Genomic DNA, 17,695 nt, shown 5'->3' with positions numbered 1-17,695 from the left:
ATGATCTCACTGCCATATGTTATCCTCAGCTATCGTCATACACGGTTTTGCATTTATCTCTGCAATTTAATAATGACAAAAAAGTCTTGGAACTATAGTAAAACTGCCGGGAAATTTAAATGAATGAGATTGGGGAGAATTCACACACAAGATTTGTGTAAAGAAAAAAATAATTGACGCAATGTCACTGTATCCAGACCAGGTATTTTGCCCTTGTCAGTTTAATTAGCGACTCTAAGTTGCCCGTATGCAGGTGTGAATGTGTGTGAATAGTCGTCTGTTTCTATGTGTCAGCTCGGTGACCTCTCCAAGGTGTAGACTGCGGTTGTTTGGCGCCCCGCGACTTAAAGCGCCTATGGTGGTGGTTTAACATGCGCACCGTCGCCCTCATGTGGTGTGTGAGTACACTTACTTTCTTTTTGGTGAATGATCAACATGCTCTGTGTTGATGAAAAATGTTACATTCTTGTGTCTGTCTTTTGTAAGAGCATAAACGTGCAATGGGAATCACTGTTCTCTTAAGTCACAGTCTAATAAGCCTATCCTCCTCATGAATCTTGTTTATCAGAATAAATATCGTGGCCCAATTAACCCATCCTCTAGAAGAAACAAATAGTTTTTTTTACCATGTTTGTAAACTTTTGGTGTGAAATAAGCTCAATGAGTTGACTATAAACAATAATAATAATTATCATATTTTGGTTGAATGGTAAATGGTAAATAGACTACTTGTACAGCGCTTTTTTAGTCTTCCACTCAAAGCACTGTAACATTGAATGTCATCATTCACCCATTCACACCCATTCATACTCTGATGGCATGCAGGGGCTACCATGCAAGGTGCCACCTGCCCATTCAACTAACCACTCATACACAGCAGGAACAGCCTGCGGGAGCAATTTGGGGTTAAGTATCACATCGACATGGATGTCGATGTGTCCTTGGGCAAAACACTTAGCAGAGCTGGGAATCGAACTGTTGATTCTCTGATTGAAGGACGACTCTGCTCTCCCACTGAGCCACAGTCGCCCCTATCAATGACTATATTTGGAATTTTGTTACATGAGGCTGGTGTTTCTGATATTTCCGGTACTTCCGGTACTGTGGCAAACAAGGCATTTAGTTATGATCTGCAGTGGCATACAATTAACTACAGTTTCTCACTGAAATCTGTCCAATTTCATCATAACGCTAAAAAAATAAATGCAAGAAATTTCCTTGAACTCCATGTCCTTTTGTACCATTCAAGGCATGGCAGCTGCGATATTTGTCACTGTGCTTCATGTTTTGGGAATGAGCAAAAAAACACCAATACGCTCAGGAATGATGTGATTATTGGTGAGTGTAAATTATTGTTATGATTAGAAAAATCCTTTTCGTAAAGCCATCATCATCAATCCTATCATCAAGGTTTAAAGATACTGTGTTTTAGTCCAGCTGCACCATTGTGCTGTATTCAGCTGGAGATGAGCGTGGACTGTCTCTTTGTGGCACCTGTACATTTGGGAGGTTGAAATGTCGCTGCTCTCTTGTGCATGTTATTGCTGTGGAGAGCGGGGACCGGCTGCTTGGCCTACGGATTCTCAAATGACTTCCAGAGAAAAAAAAAATAGGGGTCATTATTTGAAGCGGCCCACCTCTAATCGTTCTCCTGGTCTAATTAGGTGACTCTGGCAGGTCATGTGCAGGGCCACTTACCCCAGATAAACAAGCCATGTGAGGATGTCAATCAAGAAGAAGAGAGAGACTAGTGCTCCCAGTTGAGTGCTGTAATCACAAACTGGCATAGTGTGTTGATTACTGAGGCTCCACTGCTGATGAAGACAGGTTGGAGATAATCACTTCTTGGGTGGCACTTTACAGCTCATGTCTGTATCCTCTGGTGCTGTATATGCATACTTTACTGTCGTTACTGTAAACACCACTAAGATTAGGTTTCAGATCAAATAAACATCTGCAGCACTGGAGGATTCAGTAATCCAGGCAGTAGGTGTCACGGAAAGACATGAAAGTCTTTTTTTTCCCCCTTCTCTAGCAAACACAAGGTGATGACTGAGGGTAATGGATAGTGAATGCATCAGTGCTAAGCCAAGCTGAAGACAATTTCTGTCTCCTTCCACTCACTTCATCTCTGCTCTGGTTGTAGCTCTTGGGCCCGAGAGATTGATTGTTCAAACAGCTCCAGGCTGGTAGTGAGTGAGTGGTTACAGGGTTGGAGGCGTGTGTGTGTGTGTGTGTGTGTGTGTGTGTGTGTGTGTGGGTGTGTGTGTGTGTGTGTGTGTGACTGTGTTAACATGGGGGAGCTCAGGTCGGGAGGAGACACTCACTTGTGTGTGAAAGTCTCTGTTTACAAGCGTGGAGACTGACGCCCTGAATCCTGCACAGATCCTGCCATTTCCTGCTGTTGTTCTCAATTTGTGCCAGACAGTCCTGCGCCATCATGTTTTTCACCCGGGTGCTGTTTGAGAAAACAAACACTGAACTAGAGGTGGACAGTAATGCATTTATTCAATTTGCTCTTTTGTTTAAGCGGAAGAGTTTTGAAACAAAAAAGAATTATCACCTGTATCTTAAGCTCCCCCCGGCCTTACGGAGCTTCATTGCGAGTGTCTAAAAACAGGACTCCAAATAAATGATTATGTTGGTTATTGTCTGCTAACGGTTTGCTAACAAGTTCCACGTATCAACTTAACAGGAGATGGTATGTCAAAGTTATGTTCACAGCTTGTTTCTGCTGCCCCCAAGTGACCAAGAAAATCAGGAATTGTAGCTTTGAAGGTGGAGCGCTGTCTTGTTTAAAACACCAATTCTCAATGCACTGTACAGCATGAGCATGGGGCGACATGATACAGTCTGCAAACTGTAGAGGATGGTAAGATGGCGATCTTTCCACCAACAGTAATGCATATCTGTCGATATGCTGTCGATATGCATATCTGTCGATATGCATTACCGTTGGTGGCGGTAATTCGCTGGGAAAGATAGCAGTGTGCCAAAAAGAGGAGGATAACATAAAAGTGCAGCTAATGCAGGTTCCAAAGCGTCGACTAAAAGACTTTGCAAGTGCTGTATGGGAAAGGAATTGTTTGTTTGGTCTCACAGATACAAAATGTAACTGAAACCAAACAAAGTGGATCTTTTACTTGTGTGGAAAAAAATAATGACATACTGAAAAAGTTCTTCATCCATGTGTAATTTATGGCACAATTTAAATGGCATCACAACATTATTTGACTCATACTTCCCCACGGTGGTCCACTGGAACGAGCGGGACTTTTGCCTCTCTACGTATGTGGGTGGTACTTGCAAATGAATGATGTTCAGCTTCCCTCTGTGTTACCAGCGCCTAGCAGGGAGTGAAAGGTAGAGAGGTTCAGGATAATCATATTTGGGACTGAAGTAACATTGCGGCCTGTACTTGTGTACGTTAAATATGGAATCCTCTATGTAGAGTATTGTGATGTACTGCAGCTACTCTCACTTCACCAAAAGAGTTGAACACTTTGTCTACTGCACAGCACTAACTTCTATGACACAGAAGTTACTGTACACAGACTTAATGTGCACAAAGGCACAACAACACACCCGCTAAACACACATGGATAACACACACATGGAAATACATGCATCATCACACACAAATATGTGTTGCATTAGTGCATGGTAAATAAATTGCACATCTCCAACACAATAATGTATTTCTCCATTGTTGGAAAATGCCCAGAAATATTCTTTATGACAGTAGATGGCAGAAATGCAATGTTCAGCAGCCAGAGCCTCACTCCAACAGATTGTCGTCATGTGGGATCCTGAATGGTGTCACCTGGTCTCTCCTCAGTCCACAGCAGCTCCATCCTTATTTTGACATTTTCAACTAAATGTGTCTAAATATATTTCTTTTCAGAAAGAGAATGAGAAGAAATGCTGACAACTGAGTGGACCAAAAAGTGTTGTTATCAATGTTTAAATCAATCACTTTTCCTTAACTTAGATTTACTTAATTTAATTCAGAGAACAATTTTTTAAAAAGAGCCATGCTACAAACAAGTCTTGCAGAGTAATGAATAACTTTTACAGTTTGCAGATTTGTTTTGCTTGGCTTTGGTTGAGCTTGAGCTTTTGTCACCTTTGTCCCATCCCAAGGATAGCAGTATTGTAATAAGCCTTTTATAACCACAGGACTCTCCCCTAAAGACCACAGCAACCATACAACTTGACAAACTACACCCTGAACTTTGTGAATGTTGTGGGTGTCTCTCTGAAAATAAATGCTTATTTAGTCCCTTCAAGTAGAGGGTTGATCAAGTAGGCTTTAATTCTTACTGTTGTTTTATATTGACATGCAAAATGTATTTTGTAAGAGATGCACAAGGGCAGTAGGTAAAACTTACTACTTTGTCTTTTTAGAAAGACATAATAAGGCTAATTTAACAAACTCTCTGAACCTTTCTGAAGTTTATCAAGGCTTTTACACCAGTTGAGTGTCACTGACGTTTTGTCAGTACATGATGTCTTAATTAAGTTCCATGTTTTAGAAGAAACAAAATCATGCAGAACAGAGTCAAAACTTCTGTTTTCACAGCTTTTGTTGTTATGACTGTTAAGTTCTATTTGAGTTAGTTTTTTAATACCTTGCAGCAAATGTATACTGTATATTGTCCCAGGAGACAATAAAGATCTATAGAAGTGAGTTGAAACATAGTTTAACACAATTTTATTCAACAGAACCACAAACTACAGCCTCTTAAGTGACCATAACACTGAATGATTACCTCCCTTAAACAGTTGAGCAAATCCTGGACTTTATAACCTTCATAAAGGTAGAGGGCTGTTGAATTAGTCTCGAATTTAGTTAGGTGTACAGGTGTCAAAATATAACATATAGAAGGAACTGAAAGAGTTATCCACGGTATATGAGAGTAAAAAGAAAACATAACCTGACAGATGACTTTTTTTTAATGGCATCTGTCTTTATATACCATAATTTGATTTTTTTTAAAGTTAGTTTTACTTTATAATTTTACGCTAAGAAAGTATACTTGTTGGTGCAATATGAACACCCAAAATGATATTGTTTTGGCTTAGAGCTTAGAGTAACATGATACTGCCAAGATATGGAGTGTATTTAAACAGATATTTGGGTACCCATGATACATTTCCCTTAATGTAGTGCGGACCGTAATGTATACAAACCATAATGATTCCTAACATTGCTTATTGCCATCTGCATGGTGAACCTTTGACCACCAACCAGATGACTGCTTCGTGGTTCCATCTTCATTTGTGAGCACAGATTGCACAGGGCCATCGCCTCCTGACACATTCCTGACACGAGACGCTGTTAAATAACTCACCCTTTAGGCTCACCTTTGGCACGTCAAAGTCCCTGCAGAGAGAGGGAGGGGAGGAGGAGTACAGGTTGAAGACACATTAGATAACAGCCAAGCAGTGACAGGTGCGCTCCTCCTTACGACTGGGACACTGAACAGAGACGAGCTGGTGAGTTTCATTTGAAAACCTTCTACTGTATACCTGGAATTTATGATCACATTATTTAACACAGAGCAGAATGTTTTCAAAGGCCAATTCCAGAGCTTAATCCAAATCTGAAGAGTTATGACATTATGAACCATCCTGTTGATTGACATTTTTTTTTTACCACTTTAGGCCTAAAACTAAGTGAAACTAAGTGGTTGAATTGGTCACAAACATGATGAGGGGTCGCAGGTAGACATTGCTTCGTTTTAAGGGGTCACACAAGCCAAAACATGCAGTACAATATAAATTCTTCGTCTATATAAAAATAATAGATGAGTGGACTTTTATGAAGGCAATATAGTCAATTTGAGGTATGTTTGTTTTATTTCAAGTGCAATTCTGATACTGGATCTATTAACTTTATAATCTACAAAGTGCCCTCTTCTGGGCATGCTTAACAAATTTGTATTGTGCAGCCAACCATTGTTGAAAACCACACAATGTTGCTTTAAATTGTATTGGAGATTCCAATTTTTTCAAAAACACTCAATATGGCTGAATTTAAGGGAAATCAGTGAAAAAAATGTTTGGCGTACATCTAAGTACAGGTATTTGTCATAAAAACTGTGACTATTGCACTCAATATAGGCGTCAACTAGTTTCAGTTCAAAAGTAGATGTAGAATTTATTGTACATGCATTACACTGTTCCTGTATAGTAGGGCAATATTGTTTGTTTCTAGTCAAATCAGTGATTTTTTCTGGGGGGGTTTGATAAAATGGCATGAACTGTACTCAGAAGATAATTTTGTCATTATGCTGCACATCACATGGAAGTGCAAGGCTGTTGGAAAACAGTATTAACTAAAAAAAATAACAACTACACACCGACTCCAAACTACAAATTGTTTGGATCTAGGTCGGTTTGACTTGTCAGTACACGGTGGTTACAACATAGGAAAAGCATCAGAACATACAGTATCCTACAATAACTATGTTAGCCAGTAGGCACACACACATACTTTACAACCGTCCCATATGGAAATGATATAATGAAATAAAAGGGTTAGCCTACAGTGAAATTCCTCACTGTGCATTCAAAGTCCAGGCTGTCTTTATAACGGAGAGTCGTCACCAAAGTCAGCTGTGCCTGCTGTTAACAATTAACTGCCACTAGAGTGCTGACATGGAAGATTAACTTTTCATCTGAAGTTATCAGCACGTCTATGGCTTCTTTAGGTCCAGCGTTATCTGCTATTAAATGACAGTTTAAAGGGTGACAGCAGTGTCACGCTTTAAGACAGGACAGAGACAGGACAGATTGTAACGGTAATAAATAAATCAAATAACTGCAGATACTCCTTTACTGAAGGGTTAGATTAGTAACTTGAAAATAGCACTTTACTGTATGTTTGGATGCCACTTGTTTATGTTTGTATATCCCAACCTCAAAATGTCTGTAGTCTACATCATATACTAAGAATGTTTCCTTTATCATCACTTTGATTTTGCAATTGATATACTACTTAAGTAATATTTGGAGATAAATGCAGTGGCGAGAGACAGCAGCTTGTGTCATAAAGGGCATTACAAGATATCATTTTTGATTTTGTGTGTGTATATTATTAACCCTCTCCTCCTGTCCATGTTAGGACATGGCCGGGTACAAGCCGAAGGTGATTTCTCTGACAAAGAGGCCGGGTCAGTCATTTGGCTTCTACTTGAGGGTGGAGTATGCTGTGGACGGTCACCTGATCCGCTGCCTGGAAATGGGGGGTCCAGCTGAACTGGCTGGCATGAAAGATGGGGAGCGCATCCTGCGGGTCAATGGAACATTTGTTGATGGACTGCCACATTCAGAGGAAAGTAGGACGTGGAATTACCGCAGTGCATTTAAATCAATAAGAACTCTGAGATATATATGAAGCCCCAAAGATGATAAGATGTAGTAGAAGCGTATTAATTAAATGGAGTGAAATAAGAAATGTAATACTTTCATCAGTCTTCTGTGAAGCACTTTGAAATGCATTAACCTGCATTAAAGGGGCTATACAAATAAAGTGTACTTGATTGATGCCAATACGCCCTTTCTAATTCCCTGCTGCTAATTTGATAATGACATGGGAATACCCATTATAACAGCTTACCACATAAACATTTTTAGCTTAGTATATTTAACATTATGAGGAGATACAATAAATCACACACAGAATGTCAAGGATATCCCAAATAATCCAAGACTTATTTCCATTGTAGTCCTTGATGAAGACAAGAGATGTGTACTTGAAGATGATGTTGTGAAGATAGAAGTATGGTGTCTGTCATCTTCAAAGTAGCGTTAGCATTAGATTGCTGCTGCTAAGCTTAGCTTTAGTTACTGTGAGAGTGGTGAGGAATGTTGTTAATGTGCCCAAGACCCAAAATAAAATAGGAAGTACGGAGTTGAAAAATAAACAAGCTAGTGAAATATAGATAGAAGAGAAGTCTTAATCAGTTAATCCACTAATTGTTGATAAAGTAAAGAAATTAAGAGATTGTTGCTTTTTTAACCAACTTATTAGAGGTCAAATAAATAGTAAAAAGCTTTATATTTCTGCTTGCACCCAACTTTACTCATTAAACTGACAGTATTATGTATGGGTGTATTGTGTATTCTGTTATATGTTGGATTACATTTGGTCAGTTTTGAGGCTCCATGGGATGATTGAATTGTACTGTTACAGGCATCTTTATTGAAACACTTCTGCTGTGCATGTGTTCCCCCGGGACAGGTGGTGGACATGGTCAGAAACAGTGGAGCCTCAGTCACATTTCACATCCTGGATGAAGCTTCCTACAAGCAAGCCAAAGCAACGGGAGTGAACCTGTCCGACCCTCAGAGCACACCGGTTGCCAATGGTGGGGCCAAACAGGCTCTAAAACCCAAACTCTGCTACCTGGTTAAGTCCAGCTCAAGCTATGGGTTTTCCATTTGCTCAGTCAAAGGTGAGATGAGGAGACAGGTTAAGGAATGACAATTTAGGGCATATGATGAAAAGAATGAGAATGAAAGAGTGCTTTAAAAAGCATTAAATAATGACATACAAGTAAACCATGTGGGTAGATTATACGATGAAAGAGAACATTTAGGAGTAGAGATTGTAACTACTGCATTGGCTTTATTATTGGTAAAAAAAACAACATTTCTAATTCTTTATAGATCACGAACAAGTCCGTAATTAGAACAACTTTTGGGTTTGCCAGATTGCGAAATATGGAATTGGTTAGTTTATATGCTCTTCCAGAATGACTCTTTGTTGTAATGCATTTAGATCTTTAGCGTGTCCATTGAGGAAGTATTTTGTAGTTGATTGATGTGTATAACATCAATAACTTAAATACTTATGAATGAAGCAAGCTTGTAGGACTTGTGGTGAAAGTCAAAACAGCACGTCATTTGCTGAACCGTTTTTGATTCTATTGGCTAGTGAAAGAAAGGGGCGGGGTTTCTGTCAGAAATGGCTTTCTGTCAGAAATGGCTTTCTACCAGAAAACTCTACTTTAAAGGCAAAAGCAAGTGACATATTGAAGGAGAATGAAAACAAGCCAAAGCGATTTGCACAACCTGGCCACCAAATAATGTTCTAATTAATGGCTTATAACTAATCTATAAAATAGGCTACTACTATTTTTATCAGACTGAAGAGAACTGTCTGTTTAATCTTTGCATATTTTAGCTCTTTCATATCTTCTATAACATCTTCTCTAGGTGAGCAGGGTTTGTTCATGACAGAGGTGATCAAAGGAAGTGTGGCTGACAGGGCCGGGGTCAGTGTCAACGACCGCCTGCTGGAGGTCAACGGGGAGAACGTAGAAGACTCCACACACGATCAAGTAGTGGACAAGATCAAACTGGCTGGCGGCAGCAGCATCATGTTCCTGCTGGTTGACGAGGAAACAGACAGGCACTACCAGAACAAGCATATGAAGACAGGATCATGGTTAGCCACTGCCAAGTATCTCCCACACAAGCCACGCGTCATCCAATTGACCAAAGGACCTGATGGCTATGGCTTCCTGCTCAAGGAGGAGAAGAAGAACCAAACAGGCAAGGCCATATGTAAATATTACAAACAACTGGTAATTTAATGCGGAGAGAAGGCTGTGTTTTAACAGTATGCTCATTGACTCCATGCAGGCCACTTCATCAAGGACCTAGATAGAGACAGCCCAGCAGAAAAAGCAGGTCTGAAGGAAATGGACAGACTAGTAGCTGTGGACGGTAAGGAGGTGGACAACTGCAGCCATGAGCAGGTGGTGGACAAGATCAGGCAGAGTGGAAACAAATGCTGCCTCCTAGTGGTGGATAAAGACACGGACCAAATGTATAAGCAAGTGAGTCAGGGTGCCACTGTCAAATTTCAATATAGACTGCAGACAATCTAAATGTCATCATTGTGTCCCTCACAGGGCAAAGTGTCTCCAATAGTCTTCTTGGAGGAGATAAATGATTCCAACTCACCGCCCAGTTACATAGAGGCCCTCAATTTACCTGGTCCTGTCCAACCATCCACACCCGTTCAGAGTAGGCAGGAGGAGCTCAAGCCCAAACTGTGTAAGATGGAAAAGACCTCAACTGGCTATGGCTTTCACCTAAATGGCATCCAGGGGGTGTCTGGACATCACATCAAGGAGGTAGGAAGTGCAGAAATCTCCAGCATTTCATAATTTTCATATCAAACTGGTGACAAACACTTTGTTTCAGGTGGTTAAAGGTGGAGCCGCTGACAGGGCAAATCTGGAGGATGACGACATTGTGGTGGAGGTGAACGGGGTAAATGTGGAGCAGAGCAGCCACGATGAGGTGGTGGCGATGATCCGCAGCAGTGGCAGCTCTCTGGAGCTGCTGGTGGCTAACAAAAGCGTCTATGACCAACTCGAAGCTGAAGGAGTGACCATCACGCGCCTGCTCATCGGAGAAACATCTTATGCTCAGGTCCACACTGCAGACACTCCAGAGGAAGAAGTGAGACAGGAGGAGGCCAGACCTGAAACCCCGACTCAACCAGCAAGAGAGAGGGTGAGTGGTGCTTTGTAAAGCCTCACAGGTGATATATTTCACTAGCTGTGTGGCTCCAGGGATGGCAATGTCGGGTTTGTCGGTCTGTCCACCTCTGTGGTCCAGACTGAAATATCGCAACTACTATTGGAGGGATATTTTGTACAGACATTGATGTTCCCCAAACAATGAATCCTAATGACTTTTTCACCAGCAACACCATGAGGTAATCAGTTGTGGTTTTGAGTGAAATGTCTTGTCAACTATTGTCAATCCTATGGATGGATTCCCACAAAATTTCATTCAGACATTTATGTTCCCCTAAATATGAATTGGAACAACTTTGGTGATTCCTAGACATTTCATTAGCGCCATTTTCAGGTCATACTTTGAATCGGTTCAGTACTTTGGTTTATGAATAATTACCTGCAAAACATATGAGACTCCCATGAGCCTTAGCAGTGGTTTGTTTTGTGCCGTTTCATGTCACGTCATTTCTTTTCTATCTTTTCAACAACAAGCCTTCACAGAGAAAAAAATGATTAATGTGTAAAATAATTGTGATTTTGTTTCCCCTATCTCTTCCAGACACCATCAACGTCATCTGAAGAAAGTGTCGATGAGAGACTCTGAAAAATCACCAAAAGGACCCGCTCTCCGATTTGGCCTTTGTCCATCTAATGTTGATCCATCACTTTCTAAACAATCAGCTCTGGGAGCTTCAATCATGCAATCGATATCACAGGAGACAAGAGATGCAGAAAAAAAAAAAAGGACAGTCAAGACTTTTGAAATTTACTGACGATATCTTAACTCTGGCAGGATACTTGCATGATTAAAGGGCTGAGAATACTTTTTTGTGAATACTTTTGTCTTCCTTTGATGAAAATAGTAGCTCTACTTGTAGATGAGCAATGATCTGAGCAATGATCTGAGCAAATCTACCAAAGCTTAAGAGCTATTATTATTACCAGTAAATACTGTGGACTTTCATGTCTTTTTTTCTCTATGAAAAGACTGCTGCCTTTATTTAATGTTCAAAAATGTAACTTGTTTTTTCCCCAGTTCTAAAAGAAAATTAAATCAATTACAATTTTCACTAACACCAATAAATGAAAACATACTCTCTGAATTAAGCTTACTTTATGAGTATTTGGTTTTATTCACAATTAACTGACATATTCTGCTTGAGGGTGGAGATCATGAATTACTTCTTGATCTTTTCCTCATATAGTCCTTTTACACTTCAGTAGCAGTGAACAGTACAGGTCCAGTGTGTTCAGCCGAAATAATGAGAATTTAAGTGTTTGCATTTGCAGGTAAAAATAATTACTAACAGCAATGTCTGTTCTGCAAATATTTCAATTCAAGAAAGTCCACTTTCAAAGTGTTTTGCTAATGTGCTCCAACAGATCCCCATCACTTGCATCCAACAATCAGCCATTCCTGATTCAGGAACAGGCATTCGAGATAATTATCTCCCACATATTAAAAAAACCCAACTGATCTCTGGATATCTCAAGATTCCAGATTTAAAGTCACCCAAGGGTTCAGTAGTCAAATCCAGGGGGGGAGAGATGTAGGGGATCAGAAGCTCATTTGTTTCTCTGGTGCCTGTTTGTGGGCGAGATAAAGGAAGAGGATGCTGGACAAGGCGCTGACCAGGAAGATGACGTCAAACCAACGGTGGTAGAAGTTGAACTGCAGCTCTCCCAGAACCTCCGTCACGATGGAGCGATACTCCAGCGGCATGCTCATACGCATCAGCAATACGGATGATACAAAATACATCCCCTGGTGGAGTGAGACAGATGGAGAAGGTTTTGCTTTATCTGTTGTTTGGAGGCTGTGCTGTGTGTTACAAGACAACTATAAAGCAACACACTCACCATGATCTGAGCGAGAACAAGCACGATGACGTTAGAGGACTTGCTGCTTGATATTGCATAGAAGAACTAAAAACCAAGGAGCGTTAAATCGTCGGTTAAACAGCATCATTTGAAAGAAAATATCACAGATTTATTGGCCCCAAGATCTGTAGCCATTTCAACATGTATCATGTGATAGTTTTACCTTAGTGAGGGTGATGAGTAAGCCACGAATGGATGTAACGATTATTATCCCCACCAAGATGAAAGAGATGTGTTGGGACCAAAACTTGACCTGAGAAGGAGAGAAAGAGCATGAAAAACAAAGAGAAACAGTTTTTAATTGGGAGTAGGAAAGGAAGATGACAACTGTCAATCTGCATTCATCATGTATCTATATACATTTAAACATACTGCCATATTCTGAGAGTGTTAGCTATAACACAATTAAATAATTATCTACGTGGGAAAAGATTGAATGCGATCATGATCAGGTATGCAGCAGAGAAAGCAGGAAGAGAGATGACAATGTGCTGGCAATTATCTTTACAGGAGGTCATGCAGTGTAACATGTGACTATTTCTGCAGGTAGGTGTGTGTGTGTGTGTGTGTGTGTGTGTGTGTGTGTGTGTGTGTGTGTGTGTGTGTCTTACATCAAACTGGATGCCCAAGTAGTTCACTGTAATTTCAATACCCCTCGTCACTGGATCCGTCTTTCCAACTCGATCGAACACAATGTTTATTGTGGCCTATGGTGGAGAGAAGGTACTTTTTTAACTGCATCTCAAACACAACAAAATGTGATTCTCTAATTGGGCCGCAGCACTCACAGAATCTATGTGTGAGTTGAGGGAAAGACACAATGCCAGAATATGACTGTGAATGTTCTCACCATGAAGATTTTCCAAACACAATAGATGGAAAAGAAGTAGCCGAGGAAATTGAAGTACTTCCCCTGGAATGTCTTTGAGTACTCAATTCGCTCCTAAAGATAAGGAAAGGTGGTGGTAAAGCATTAAGCAATCATTTATTGCATGTAGGCAAAGGTGTGTATAGATAAAGGTGTGTGTATGTAATGTCAGCAGGTACAAAAGCCTCAGTCCAAATTTCAGTTCAAATGTGGCCAGCTGCAGAATACTTCTTTATCTGATCTGTATAAACCATGTGATGAGCAGACTATGCTATCAAAAGCTTTTCTTTTATTGTATTGTTTTATAAGGTCCTGTGATGATGTATTTTGGTAATAAACCTGACTCTGGACATCTTGTACATAAACTGATTTGTATTTATGTGACAGATGTTTAAGTCAAGTTTTTTTTTTTTATGTTTAAGAGATCCCAAAGTTTAGGTAGGTTTAGTGCAGTTGAACCAGCAAACATTTGCAAAAACTAGAATGAAAGAGAATTAAGATTGCAGCTCTACAGAGATATTCGGCCCATTTTAGCGAATTGTTTTATTGCACTTTTACTGTACGATTGAGTCTTAGCCCCTCTAATTAACTCCAAGTCCAGTAAATACCGGACTAACATTCATCAGGTGCACAGAACTACTACTCCAATGAGACATTACTATAGATTTGTGTGTTATGGATGTGATAATACTTAATTGTAAGCTAACAACTTTATAAGTAGGTGTATATAATGGCAGCTGTACGGTTGGGGTAAGGATATGTAGAAATAACTAGACATTGCTAAACTCTGTCAGGAAGAAAGGACTTAAGTTTACGTCCGTAATGTCTTCTTTACTTCTTTTGTATGTTTCTAACTAGCTCTGTAATCTTTGAGTGGCCCATGCCTCCCCCAGCAGCACTGACCACACTGCCTTAATAATCAACTGAGGAGCGACGAACACAAGAGCTGCATAACAATTGAAGGGAAACACAAACTAGCATCCACGCCTGTACACAGCTTAAAAGCTGATAAAGCTCCAAACTGATAGCATCCAGTAATTAAGAATTTGTTTTGGGAAATGACTCTTTGTTGACGGTCAGAAACTGCACCACAGATTATACTCAAACTGAGTCTTTAGTTTAAGAGTCATAAAACAGTCATTAAAGCATGCTTAAACCTGTGTTTTTGATCACTTGAGAGCTGGGACAACACAATGTTGATATATAATAACCTGTTGATATGGCAAACGTGTGAGCAAAGAGTTACATATTTACACATCCAGCAGTTATGGAGCAACATTATCATTCATTTGGATCCTGTTTGTGTCTAGCTGAGGAATGTAAGTCCAATATTAACTCTCCTTTTAGCTCTATTTTTGGTCTCCACCAACTCCTGAAATAAATATCTGGCTCTTTAGCTGCTATATACTCTTTTATTAATTCTTTTATTTAAATAAATATGCTTTATGTCCACTAGCAACTCCCTAACTGTGTCTGTCTGCCGTTTGGTGCTGAGCAGGTACTGTGCATTGTTTTAGAACCAAAACAGTAAAGTTGCAGGCCGGACAGCTAGAGACAATGAGCTGAAACTCGCTACAGCTCCGTAAGGCATTGGGGTGTTGCAAACCTGCCAATCAATCATTACTTTTAAATCCAAGGCATTCCTTGTTATATGCTAGGAAAGTTTACTTATTCCAACCTTAACTTGGAGGGAGTAAGTCGAAGATTATAGCCTGCGTGTTCTTCTGTATTTTTGTTTTTAATTCACTCTGTGTTTCTTCATAGTTAGGTGGAGCACAGTATGCTTGCGCAGCCCTGTGAGTGTGTATGTGCATGCACGTGTGTTACCTTAGTGGCTTGCAGATCCACAGTCTCAAGAAAGAGTTGCCGACTCAGCTCCTCTAGAGCATCAACCTCCTGCTGGATCAGAGATAGGTCTGGAGGGAATAAGTCAAGGCTGACGTCCACTACAAATACTGTAAACAATTAGTACACAGTTATCTGCTAACAGCTGAAAATGAAGACTTTTTGAAATCCTAGTCAATACAAGTATAAAGGATACTTTCGCTGCCTGTTTGTGTAGAGGTAACACTCTTGATCATGCCCCAGAATCCTGTCTGTTTGTTCTGGTCTTCCCCACGCTGGTACATCTGCCTCCGTGTCATGGCAATTCTAAACACAGAACAAATTGAAGTAGCAAAATAATTTGGTGTATTCATTCCATCAACAAGATAAATAATACTTTTATTTTTTTTTTACTCACCGTTTCTTCTTGCTGACAATCATGTCCATAGTCTGGAGCAGCCGCCTCTCCAGAGCAAGGATGTCACTGTCTGTTACATTCCTTTGAAAAGAACCAAGCAGGAAGCATCAAAGCGATGGCAGCATGTGTTATGAAAACAGGAATGTCATTCCCGATAATAACGTCTGACGCATAAACAGACTGAGATTAACAAGCAGAGTGATACGGCTGCTGAAGGTAACCCGAGAGAAAACCCACAGCTAAGCTTACCTGAGGAAATAAGACATGTACGTGTAGGGACAGTTGACCGCACCAAACCCAGACAACAAAGCCATGAGGGTGACTCCGATCACACCAACACGACTTATGAGCTGCTCGATGGACAGGATGCCTGGGAAAAAGACAACAACAGTGACACCAGTGTTTCACTTGGCTATCAACAACCTTTACAGATGAAGGCCTCTACACAGTATGAGAAAAAGGAAACGGGCATAAAGGTGCCCAGAGAGGAGACGAATGCACACTGACCATGTTTTGGACTCAGGATGGGGAATGGGTCTCCCAACTTCCAGAAGAAATACATGAAGGTAAACCACACCATACACGCAAACAGAAGCTTCTGTCTCTGCACTACACACAGACACAAAGAAAACAGCTTTCTGTGACATAATGTGTGAAATTACAACCGTCGAAATTGCATAGCATATTTTTAGTTACAGTATTTTATTTTCAATACCCGGCTAAACAGCTATACTTACACAGGCGTATGTTGCTGACAACAAAGTACCCAATGTAGAAAGGCACCACGAAGATTAAGACCAGCAGAATCACATACAGATTCAGCTTCCAGTGAAAATACCTAGAGCTGTTGCAAAGACATGAAAAAATAAAAAAAATCTTCATCTGCAAGAAGCAGCAATAAAACAGAGTTATAGTCCACAGAACATGTACTCACTGGCTACTTAAGGCACCCAGGATCTCAAAGATGATGAGCTCAAACATGGTACATGAAAAAGCAAAAGTGATGGAGAACACCACCTGGACAACATACTGTCGCACCTGTCAACAAACAAAAGCAGTGAACAGTTAGTAGAGAGGAAGTGCAACTCTATTGGTGACAACCATGTGAGAATGCACTTGTGTTTAATAACACTGTACCTCATAATCTTTAAACAGCCGCCGCATAAAGAATAACCAGCCAAACCCGAAGAACAGCACCTGTGATGGAATAAATGAGAGTTATCTGAAGAAAGATGTGGTCCATGAAGAAAGACAATAAAAAGTTATTCACAGTTGAATCCACATGCATTGCTGTTATGCTGACGTGGGGAGATTTTGATCTCAGTATTGAGTAAAAGGTGTCATCTATTATGAAAAGAATGTAGATAGACACACCCATGTTGAACTACAGGACGTTGAAGTTCAATATGGTCTCAGGCAGAACGTTACGTAGATAGCATTAAATACAACGTTAGCTGGCGCTGTATAAATTTGGTCAGTGAAAATAACACACGTCACGATGTGTCGACTGTATTAACTCACTATCAACGTTACCTGCGAGGTGAACATGATGACTGAGTCCACCAGGAACGACATGGTGATGTCTGTAAAACAGCCTTTAGTCCGCAAAATGAACTGACCGTTCAGGTGTAGCACGGTAGAGGACAGTTATAATTCATGCTAATGTGGGAAAAAAAGTCGGGCTTAAAATGTTTATGTCACTAATGAGCTCATTTTAAGAGCATTTGTTGTTCAGCTGTCAAATTACTACGGTAGTCCATGTTGTTACGTCACCAAAAGGAGTCCGACAAAAGACACTTCCGTCGCAAAACTGTGACGTCTCAGAAAAAGAAAAACAAATCGCATGATGCGACGTACGATGTAATACGATGATTCATCAACTTTGAAACATTTCTAAAACGATTTTTGATTGATAGTAAACCATGAACTTGGTTAACGTTACTTTCATTCATGTTGTGAGGACTTTTGTTACGCGGTAGTAGTTACCATGTTTGCCTACAGAGGGCGACAAAACATAATCTGCTACTTTTCGCCACCACCAACAACAGGTTACCTACTACTAATAATAGTAATAATTATAATAACGATGATAATAATCATTTTTTGTCTTTAAAGGTCCAGAAAAGTTATTGTTCTTTCTCAATCTAACTTACCTCTGTA

General features: G+C 40.2%; 2 protein-coding genes across 4 annotated transcripts; one reads left to right on the top strand and one right to left on the bottom strand.

Moving 5' to 3' along the window:
* The first annotated feature begins 5,392 nt into the window (after positions 1-5,392).
* On the top strand, positions 5,393-11,367 carry pdzk1 (PDZ domain containing 1). Its single transcript, XM_068704904.1, has 8 exons — positions 5,393-5,499; positions 7,130-7,340; positions 8,250-8,462; positions 9,226-9,564; positions 9,655-9,851; positions 9,927-10,151; positions 10,222-10,536; positions 11,104-11,367. The coding sequence occupies exons 2-8, from the start codon at positions 7,133-7,135 to the stop codon at positions 11,146-11,148; spliced, it is 1,542 nt and encodes a 513-aa protein (XP_068561005.1). The 5' UTR covers positions 5,393-5,499; positions 7,130-7,132; the 3' UTR covers positions 11,149-11,367.
* Positions 11,368-11,647: 280 nt separating this feature from the next.
* Positions 11,648-17,298, bottom strand: si:ch73-390b10.2 (Golgi pH regulator). 3 transcript variants are annotated; one of them, XM_068704905.1, is made up of 14 exons: positions 17,069-17,298; positions 16,673-16,732; positions 16,470-16,573; positions 16,273-16,379; positions 16,043-16,144; positions 15,785-15,905; positions 15,536-15,616; positions 15,335-15,444; positions 15,121-15,209; positions 13,276-13,368; positions 13,037-13,132; positions 12,589-12,678; positions 12,405-12,470; positions 11,648-12,309 (listed from the first exon to the last, which is right to left on the bottom strand). In XM_068704905.1, the coding sequence occupies exons 1-14, from the start codon at positions 17,108-17,110 to the stop codon at positions 12,103-12,105; spliced, it is 1,368 nt and encodes a 455-aa protein (XP_068561006.1). In that variant the 5' UTR covers positions 17,111-17,298; the 3' UTR covers positions 11,648-12,102. The 3 variants fall into 3 exon arrangements, with proteins under 3 accessions (XP_068561006.1, XP_068561007.1, XP_068561008.1); XM_068704906.1 differs by having other exon boundaries at positions 16,553-16,573; positions 17,069-17,092; XM_068704907.1 differs by lacking the exons at positions 16,470-16,573; positions 17,069-17,298.
* Positions 17,299-17,695: the final 397 nt, after the last annotated feature.

This window comes from Cebidichthys violaceus, unplaced genomic scaffold (assembly GCF_023349555.1).
Source record: "Cebidichthys violaceus isolate CVI_PGR_0920_01 unplaced genomic scaffold, fCebVio1.0.p SCAF_11, whole genome shotgun sequence".
NCBI classification, from domain to species: Eukaryota; Metazoa; Chordata; class Actinopteri; order Perciformes; family Stichaeidae; genus Cebidichthys; species Cebidichthys violaceus.
The sequence above is the reverse complement of the archived record's forward strand: the minus strand, read 5'-3'. Positions and strand labels throughout refer to the sequence as shown.